The sequence below is a fragment of the Mus pahari genome, chromosome 21 (assembly GCF_900095145.1).
Source record: "Mus pahari chromosome 21, PAHARI_EIJ_v1.1, whole genome shotgun sequence".
Lineage (NCBI taxonomy): Eukaryota > Metazoa > Chordata > Mammalia > Rodentia > Muridae > Mus > Mus pahari.
In genome coordinates, this window is record NC_034610.1 from 46811222 (window position 1) to 46821898 (window position 10677).

Sequence of the window (10677 nt, forward strand, 5' to 3'; positions counted from 1 at the left end):
CTTCGTCCTGGAAAGGAACTTGAAGGATAAAGCACCATGGATCTAGTATACATTCCCGAAGACTTATCTGACTGTCCAAAATTTGGAAATAAATCCTGCCCACCCACCAATCGCTCTTTCCGTGTCCGCATGATAATGTACCTGTTTATGACTGGAGCCATGGTCATCACCGTCTTTGGAAACTTGGTGATCATCATTTCCATATCGCATTTCAAGCAGCTACATTCTCCCACCAACTTTCTGATCCTCTCCATGGCCACCACGGACTTCCTGCTGGGGTTTGTCATCATGCCTTACAGTATGGTGAGATCCGTGGAGAGCTGCTGGTATTTCGGAGACAGCTTCTGCAAATTCCACGCGAGCTTCGACATGATGCTAAGCCTCACCTCCATATTCCACCTGTGCTCCATCGCGATCGACCGGTTTTATGCAGTGTGTGACCCTTTGCACTACACCACCACCATGACGGTGTCCACAATCAAAAGACTGCTGGCTTTTTGCTGGGCGGCCCCAGCTCTCTTTTCATTTGGTTTAGTTCTGTCAGAGGCCAATGTTTCTGGTATGCAGAGCTACGAGATTCTTGTCGCTTGCTTCAATTTCTGTGCGCTTACGTTCAACAAATTTTGGGGGACCATTCTGTTTACTGCCTGCTTCTTCACTCCTGGCTCCATCATGGTTGGTATTTATGGTAAAATTTTTATTGTTTCTAGACGACACGCTCGAGCCCTCGGCGATATGCCTGCCAACACAAAAGGAGCAGTAGGGAAAAACCTGTCTAAGAAAAAGGACAGGAAAGCAGCTAAGACCCTGGGCATCGTCATGGGGGTGTTTCTAGCATGCTGGCTGCCTTGCTTCCTGGCTGTTTTGATTGATCCATATTTAGACTACTCCACGCCCATCCTAGTGCTCGATCTTCTGGTATGGCTCGGGTACTTCAACTCTACTTGCAACCCCCTCATCCATGGCTTTTTTTACCCGTGGTTTCGGAAAGCTCTTAAGTTTATAGTGTCAGGAAGAATATTTCGCTCTAATTCAGACACTGCAAATCTTTTTCCTGAAGCACATTAAGGAAACAAACAAACAAACAAACCAAACGAAACTAAAATAAACCAAACCAAAACAAAACGAGTATAAAGAAGAACTGAATGCAGAAAGTGAAAGACATTATTTTGACCCTTAGAAAAGCAGGAGTGGTGGTTTAAATGAGAATGGTCCCTGTTGGTCACTTGTTTGACTATGTGGCCCCTGGCTGGTGAAGGTGTTTTGGGAGGGCTAAGAGGTGTGTGTGGCCTTACTAAAGAAGTGTGGCTGGGGGTGGGTTTTGAGGTTTCAGTAGCCCAGCCATTCCCAGTTTGTGCTTTGTCTCTGCCTAGTAACTTGCAACAAGATGTAAGCCTTTGGCTACTTGCTTCAGTGCCAGGCCTACCTGCCTACTGCCATGCTCTCATTATGATGATCATGGGCTTACCCCCGGAAACTGTAAACCCCAGTAAACCATTTCTTCTAGAAGTTGCCTTGGCCATGTGTCTCTACACAGCAATAGAAAAGTAACAAAACACCAGGTCGCTGCGAATACTGGTCTATCTATGACATTTCAGCAACTGCAGTTCTGTATGCTGCCAAGAAATCCTTCTAAAAGCTTTAACCAGTTAATCAATATGTCCGCTGATTAATTAACTCTGCATCCAGCATGCAGAGTGGCAAACAACAACAACAACAACAATAAAAAAGCTGTGCAAAAGAAATGTGAAGTGTAAGATGGAATAAATGCATACGTATGGGTCAAAGACTGATGCCAGAATAAAGAATTGTGTTTTAAGAACCCAAGGGAAGATCCTTATGATCTGTTGGAGCTTTTAGTGAACTGCTTTAATCGACTCAATTCTCTGGAATGCCTTAGTACCTAGGGTATGTACTTTTGTCCTTTCTGACCTTCTCTCCCACTCTAGACAGACCTTGTTAAAGCAGTGATTCTCAGTCTTTCTAATGCTGCAACCTTTTAACACAGACTACAAATATGAATTTATTTTGTTGCTACTTCAGAACTGCAATTTTGCTACTGTTATGAATTGCAGTGTAAATATCTTATACACAGAATATCCGATATGTAACCCCTGTAAAAGGGTTTTCAAAGGGGTAGTGACCCGCAGGTTGAGAACTGCTGTGTTAAAGAGCCCTTGCTGTCCAGAGTGTACATAGTGTTTTACCAGTGGGATGCAGCAGGAAGGGATCAGCAAATACAGGAAGGATGAAATGAGTCCCTCTTTGCACTTAGGTATTTTCTGCAAATCTGCCCCAGGCTGGCTGTGGTTTTCAGAAAAGGCCATCTGCCAGCCACACAGCCCAGCCCCCCTGTGGGAATTCCTTAACTGTGCCCTCCCACTAGCAAGAGATCTGGTCTTGCAAGTGTGCCAAACTGCCTTTGGTCTTGGGTACCAGGCTGTCTCTTGCTGTGTCCCTTCAACCAATTTCCACATTCGACTTTGTAAATAATCCCTTTGTTAAGTGTGTCTCAAACTGCAGGGTGGCAGTACTATCTGTTCCCTGTGGAACATCTCAGGAACAGGAGCGTTGCATGGTCCCGAGGAGAAGTTTTGAAAGTCCTCTTGCAGGTGGCTAGTTCTGTGCAGGCAGACATAGCTTTTGCCTGTGTTCTCATCCTCTGAAGGGCTTGCTTGCTTCCCTGAAAGTCTGTCCCGCTTGTGAACCCTTCACCCTCCTTTTCTACCTGCCATAACTTTCTTCACTTTGAAGATCAGTTTACAGATTGAATTCTTCAACATTCCTGTTGTGCAAATAAAGATTCTTCAAGGTAATATTGGCTTTTAAGTTAAGACCACTTATAAAACAATATTAGAAAATGTAGTTTTTCCTTAAAATTTTTATTTATGTATAACTTTAGCTTATAAATAGAACTTCTATTTGTACACTTGCGATTTTTGAAAACCACTTTTAAGTATAATTACAGCCTAGTTGCTGCCTTAACATTGTGCTTGTATTTTGGAAAGTAAAATGTTTACAATTGGTTTTGAGCATTTAATTGGCATACTAGTATATTATAACCCGTTCTCAAGCTTATGTAACGCCTTTTGAACTAATGACTTACAAATTTGCTGTTTTAAGATTCTTGGGTTTTTTTGTTTTTTTGTTTTTGTTTTTTGTTTGTTTGTTTGTTTTTTTTTTTTTTTTTTTTTTTGAGACAGGGTTTCTCTGTATAGCCCCGGCTGTCCTGGAACTCACTTTGTAGACCAGGCTGGCCTCGACTTAGAAATCTGCCTGCCTCTGCCTCCTGAGTGCTGGGATTAAAGGCGTGCGCCATCACGCCTGGCCTGTTTTAAGATTCTTAATAATTACAATATTCTACAGGCTTCAGGGCTTCAAGATGTGTGCTTTTTCTTGGACTTAGCCATCTCTACACTAATTTGAAGTCTTCACAAACTTGAATATAAGGGTTCTTTAGCTAGAGCTCATAACTATAAAAATTTTTAATTAAACTAAACCTAGTTTAAGTCAATAAAAATGTTAAAAAGAAAACTTTTCCAAAAAAAATGCCTGATGATTTTTTTTCTAGAAATCAAATATAGAAACATCAAAAGTTGCAAGATGAGAGGGTCCCGTACACTGCAAAGGTGTCAGCCCGTCGTCATCTTCGTGTGCTGACTCTGCAAGCATCTTCCCCAGAGGGACAAACACCTCACAGATACACAGTACACACAGGGACAGTCGTAAGCCGTCGCAAATGGAAATACCGCTCCCACACTTACAAAATGGCTAAATATCATTTATGTCGTTCTTCCTCTTGGTTGCTCCACAGTGTACTATGTCTCAGAGATTTATTATATATCAATAAACATAAATCTGTGTTTTAAGGCTATATAATGTTCTATTTTTCAAAGTCTCATATTCTGTTTAACTGCTTATCGTTTCTGGTCTTTTGCTTGCATGTATAGCCAAGGCCAGTGCTTTGGAAGTTTTGTTTTGGAAAATTATTGTACTCCAATTCTCTGATGATACTGCATTGATTCTCTTCCTGTGTAACAAGATTGATTTGATCCATTGGAAATTTGTATGCAATTTATATCTGTTTGTAAACTATGAGAAAAATCTTACTAAAATTTCCAAGTGTTTGGTTTCTAGACAGTTGGTGGTATGGTATCTGAATTTTTTGAGTTGTTTTTGAAATTATGCTTTACCTGAACTTTTTGTTTTAATTTTATTCCATATCTCTTTTTTGTTATTTATTCCACTTTAATTAATTTTTATTTTACTTTGCCACTCATTTATGTTCCTTAATTTTGGAAGGAAGATCAACAGTTGAGAACAGTTTATTGGCAAAGGAAAAACAGTATTAAAAAAAAAAAACCAAAACAAGCATATATTGAATATGCCTTATCAAACATTTTTAGGACAGAGGTGTTTTTTATTTTTATTTTTAGAATATTTATATGGACATCATAAGACATTTTAGAAATGTGCTATAAATCTAAGTACGAAATTTGTTTCACATATACATTATGGATGTAGCTTAAAGGTAATTTTAGGAAATCCTTTCAGTAAGCTTGCATGTAATTTTTAAAAATTATTTATTTACTTATTTGTGTAGACACATGTGTGTGTGCGTGTATGCGTGGGGCCTATGTATGCCACGACACACAGGCGCAGTCAGAGGACAACTTGTCCTTGGCTCTCCTTCTAGAGTTCAGCTTAGATTGTCAGGCTTTCCCATAGAGCCACCTCAGTGGCCAGTGTACCTGTGTTTTCACTATGTGCCTATTCATGACATCGGGCAGGACATTTTTCTACTTTTGGGGTCATGTTTACAATCAAGGTGTTTGGTATCTGGATTGTTCCACCTCTAATCACCTTTCTTTTGCAACTAACTTTCTTTTAAACATCTATTTTTCCATTCATTAACTTACTTATTCATTTTACATCCTGACTGCTAGACCCCAGGGGACACCCCCCGACCCCCACGCCAGCCACATCAAGTCTCTGCAGGGATAGGCACATCCTCTCCCACTGAGTCTAGACGAGGCAGCCCAGCTGGAAGAATGGGTTCCATAGATAGGCAAGAGCTTTAGGGATAGCCCATACTACCATTGTTGGGGGAACCCACATGAAGACCAAGGTGTAGATCTGCTACGCATGTGCCAGGGGCCTTGGCTCAGCTCATATGTGCTCTTTGGTTGGTGGTTTATTTCTATTTTTAGAAATACTGGGACTCCAAAAGTGGTTTTGCCCTGAAAAGCTCCAGCCCAGCAGACCTTTTGTCTCATTAATGTGGAACCCTTTGAGTTCTTCCCTGTATCAGCATTTAAAGCCACTAATAAGTGAGATGGAGGGAGAGGGAGAGGGAGAGGGAGAGGGAGAGGGAGAGGGAGAGAGAGAGAGAGAGAGAGAGAGAGAGAGAGAGAGAGAGAGAGAGAGAGAGAGAGAGAGAGAGAGAGAGACTGAGGACTTCAACCATTGTTGGAATGTAACCAGCACCCAGCAGTTTTGGTAACATAATTTATACAAAAGTAACTATAACAACTACTATTGGATAACAAGAATTAACCTTCATAGAGGGTGGCTTCTAAGCTCTAGAGGAACCAGAAATAGCCAGCTAGGAGCCTCATTTCAGAACCTGGAGAAACTGAGGGGCCTGAATCATGCTCCTAGATTCTGTAATCCCACCAGGGTCTAGTTTTCCAGCCCCAGGAGGGAGACAGACTGACTGTACTGGTAATGTTTGTTTTACTTTGGTTTTGCCATTTATATCTTCTAATAGACATTGAACCACTTCATAGGCTTACCATCTATTAAAACATTACCTCCCCTTTATGTTTTCATGACTGCACGGTACTGAAAATGTCAAAATGAATAACAATAGGGCCGGGGATGGCTCTGTGTAAATGTACTTGATACACAAGCCAGGAAATCTTCGTCTGGGTCCCTAGAACCAGAGTAAAAGCCACGTGGGGGAGCTCAGTGGTCTTGCAGGAAGTGGGAGCCAGAGGCAGGAAGAGCTCCAAGAGTTCAGGGGTCAGCTAACCAAGAGACCTGTCTTAAACAAGTGGGAAGGTGAAGGTGGACGCCTAAGATTGTCCTCTGACCTGCACACAGGATACAGTGGCATTAACCTGCATCCACACACATTCACATACACATCTCTCTTACAAACATGGAACATTAAAGCAACCAAATACACGGTATACATTTGTGTGTTCTCAATCTGGAAAGTTTGAAAAAATGAGTCTCGTTGTTATTCCGGGTAAGCATAAAATCAAATCTCAACATCTCCAGCTGTATTATCTTTATTTATGAAAGTGTTTCATTTTATGAATGAATTCCTCAGAGGAGGCTATCAAGTTAGTTTTTCAACAAACTGATTTAGATATGAGCAATTAGATTTTGTTTTTGTTGAAATACATAGGCTGAGCTTTAATATATATATATATATATATATATATATATATATATATATATATATTGGTTCTAGTGAATGATAGAAATGATCTGATATGGAGTATCAAACTCCAGTGGAGGTACAATATCCAGTTCCCTTAAAGCTATTTGCATTATGATGATGTCTTAGTCAGGGTTTCTATTCCTGGACAAACATCATGACCAAGAAGCAAGTTGGGGAGGAAAGGGTTTATTCCTCTTACATTTTCCACATTGCTGTTCATCACCAAGGAAGTCAGGACTGGAACTCAAGCAGGTCAGGAAGCAGGGGCTGATGCAGAGGCCATGAAGGGATGTTCTTTACTGGCTTGCTTCCCCTGACTTGCTCAGCCTGTTCTCTTATAGAACCCAAGACTACCAGCCCAGAGATGGCACCACCCACAAGGGAACCTCCCCGCTTGATCACTAATTGAGAAAATGCCTTACAGCTGGATCTCACGGAGGCATTTCCCCAACTGAAGCTCCTTTCTCTGTGATAACTCCAGCTGTGTCAAGTTGACACAAAACTAGCCGGTACAGATGGGCTTGTCCCAGTTCATATGTGTCCTTGTAAGAGCATGTGGAAAACAAACTCAGGGCTTTCTTCTTCCTCCAGTTTTGTTTGTTTGTTTGTTTTGTTTTCCTGTTTTTTCTTTCAAAAGATATTACTTTTGTTATGTTGTCCAGGTTGAAAATTGTTGCAATCCTCTTGTGCCTGTTTCCTGTAGGCTAAATTTATATATGTATTTAAAACACCCAGCTACAGAATGTTGATAGAGTAAACTCCTTAGTGAAGAATTAACTCTGATGTATTTTCTGTTGCTGCCAAACTATATGCCTGTCCACTCTACCTAGCAACTCTCAGGCCAACCAGAACTGCACAGCCACACCCTGTTTCAAAAAGCCAAATAGAGGTTGGAGAGATGGCATGGCCCAGGGATTAGGAGAGTACTGTTCCAACAGAGGACCCCAGTTCATTTGTCAGCACCCACATCAGTATGTTCACTACTGCCTATAACTCCAGCTCCAAGGGGTTCTCCATGTCTCTGGCCTCTGAGAGCACCTGCACTCATGTGTGCATTCCCTCTTCCCCCTACACCCACCCAGACACATAAGTAAGAATCAAATAAAATTAAATAAAAAAATTACCAAAAATAATTTATTTAAAATAAAAATAAAGCAATAAGTTATTAAAAATAAATCTTTAACAGGATCAATAATCTAACATCCAGTAAGAGATATGTTAGTATTTGAAGAATTACATTTTATTCTCTGTCTCATTCCATCTTTCTCTGCTCCTTTTTACCCTACTTCACACTTTCCCACCTTTCACCTAGTGCAAGACAAATCTGAGTTGTCTCTGAGGTCATAGCCATAGGACCACAAAGTTCGTTTGCTCTCGGGAGCCCAGTCTCTGGTGGCTTCCCATCATCTCAACTGGTGGCATAGTGAGGGTGATGGCAGAGTCTCCTGTACACTGCAGGACGAAGCAAATGCAGCTTCAAGAGGGAGGCTTGGTTCCTGCTTAAATACAGAGGACAGAGCGGGCCTGCCAGGAGCCTTCCTCAGGAGTATGGACCTATGTCCTACATGCCTACCACAGGGAATGAGCGGGAGTAGAGGACAGGAGGACGCAGGTGTCCCTTACCCGGTAAGAAACCGACACACTAGTTACCCTTGGTTCAATAACTGTTGCTCTGAATTACCTACTAGGAAACCAAATCCTGGTAAAACAAAGGAGATCGCATTGTGAGAGGGAAAATAAGTTCAGATTGGCTTCGGGTGGAGTTGTTTTTGTTATTGGTCTATTGAGGGGAACCACACCTGGAATGCTGGTCTGTAAAAACAAATCTGGATCACTCCAAAAAGGTCACTGTAATCCTAAAGAGGCGGGGAAAGGACAACCCAGCAGATCCCGCCTGCGTTTCCTTACCTAAGAAACTACCAGACGGCTCAGATGTGGGGAGCTAAGAAGGAATCAGTATTTTTGCAGATAGTCTTCAGAGTGGGGTGTTTATGACTCAACCATTAAAATAAAATATATGTCTTGTAAAGCCGATATGACGTGCCTTCTAGTTCCTTTTCCACGTGTTCACATCATTGAGTTGTTAAATACCATCTTCCTATTTAAAAGAAATACATATACATTGATATAATTTAGGCATTTAATATCTGGGAAACATTAGCACATTGACTTCTTTCCCATTTAGTTCTGGTTTGGAGCAATAATGTCATTTCTTTCTAGCTTTTAGGGACAGGGTCTTGCTATATCACCTAGGCTGACCTCCAGTTTGTAGTCCTCCTGCCTCCACTCCCAGGATGATGGAATTACAATCGGGCACACCATGTATAGCGTGGATTTTCAGAATCTGTATTCCATGGTCCTTGTGTCTGTTTCATTGGTTTGTAAACTTTTCCCACAGGGAACTAACTTTTTTTTAGTTGAATTTTTTTTTTTTGGCCCCAGAGTGATTAGCAAGTCTTTCTTCCCATTTCCTAAAAGAAATAACCGAGACTCTCTCTCTCTCTCTCTCTCTCTCTCTCTCTCTCTCTCTCTCTCTCTCTCTCTCTCTCTCTCTTTTTTTGCTTTTGTTTTTGTTTTTCTAGACAGGGATTCTCTGTGTAACTCTGGCTGTCCTGGAACTCACTTTGTAAACCAGGCTGGCCTCAAAATCAGAAATCCTCCTGACGCTGCCTCCCAAGTGCTGGGATTAAAGGCGTGCACCACCACGCCCGGCTCCCCATGCTCTCTTGAATGATGCTGGAAATACAGTCATTAACTTACCCCTCTGCTGCTTGAGATTGGAGGAAATGTAATGGGTTAAGGAAAAAAAGAGCAAGACAACGGCTTCTTATCATAAAATACAGACATCATGAAGACTTTCACATTTTACTGCTTAAAAACTTACTGTAGAGATTTTTTGGAATTTGAAGGCAAATCTCCCCAAAAAAAGGGTGGGTGGATGGGTGGGTTGGGGTGGGATTTCTTAGCATGCCAAGCTTTAAAACTGCACACAAAAATTCATCTCTGCTCCCTTCCCTGACAGTTTCCTTAGAACAGAGAAGTACCCAGCTGTTGGATTTGTATGTGCAGATGTTGGCCATGAGCTCCGAAAGGGATATGAGCATCTCTGTCTTGATCTTAGCTATTCTTTTGGGCAATCATCTTAATACAATGCTTGTCTTATGTATCTCCTATCTTCAGCTAATGTTCACTGTTTATCTCCCAAGTATATGTGGCTATATTTTACTCTATTTTCTGTCTTACTCTAACCTTTAACTATTTTCCTATACATGCAAGTATGAAACAAGAATGAGAGCAGATACTGATAATTGCTAGAAGTGTTTCCTTCCAAGTTTTAAGCAAGACAGTGTTAGAGTCCTTGCAGGTCATGCTTATGGCTTGGGTTTCCAGTTCCTCTCTCAAAATATACTTTACAAACTCAGGGTCAGTGCAATTTTCTGAATCATTAGCTAGACAAAGCTGAAACTTAAAACTACTACCCCGAGAGCAGCATATCTCAGACTGTACAGTTTTGTTTGGGGAATGAGATTTTTGTGAATAATCAGTAGCAGAAAATGCCTGAGTAATTTTATGGTGATTCTTGCTTATCTTTAAAGTTAGCTAGAAATTTAATTTATTAAATGAGGTCATTATGTGCTTAGGATTTCATTATCTTTAGTCTCATAGCTAAGGACTCAAAATGATACATAATCACCCTGAATGTTTGTAATGTGATGGAGCCATGTAAATGTCATCTTTCTTGTATCTGTTTCGGTACAGTTTAGATTCTTATGTTCACTTTAATTGCAATTCTAGTTGATATAAAAAAGAAAAATACTAACCTTAAGTATTAAATGTCTATATCCAAAGCCAGTAAAATATGCTATAGTGTTAAGATTTCAAATAATCCACAGCCACTGTCAACAACTATTGAGGTATTGAAGCTAATGAAACACTGTTTTCAAAGGTGCTATATTCCCAGTGTTTTCTTCTTCATGTAAATCTGCTTTAGGATGCACCATGCATGTGTTCACTTTCCCAAGGGGTTCAATGAGTTTGAGACTGTTCTCAGGCCAAAGTCCGTCGCTCCTATCTGGCACACGATCTCACAAATGTTTGCCATTGGCTATGAGAAAGGCACGTCCAGACTTAGCCCTGGAAAAACAAACCTGTGTCAAAGCTGGGGTGAGCCAGCCCCATTGTTCTCAGCTTATTAATGTTACAAACGACAGGTAAAATAATACACA

At 40.9% G+C, this 10677-nt stretch overlaps 1 protein-coding gene across 1 annotated transcript; it reads left to right on the forward strand.

Moving 5' to 3' along the window:
* On the forward strand, positions 1 to 1097 carry LOC110338304 (trace amine-associated receptor 3). The gene has a single exon (XM_021221617.1). It carries the CDS (start codon positions 37 to 39, stop codon positions 1066 to 1068), a length of 1032 nt encoding a protein of 343 aa, XP_021077276.1. The 5' UTR covers positions 1 to 36; the 3' UTR covers positions 1069 to 1097.
* The last annotated feature ends 9580 nt before the right edge of the window (positions 1098 to 10677 follow it).

Bases quoted from the DNA above. Each gene is read 5' to 3' on its own strand.
- LOC110338304 (XM_021221617.1), top strand. From the start codon at position 37: ATGGATCTAGTATACATTCCCGAAGACTTATCTGACTGTCCAAAATTT.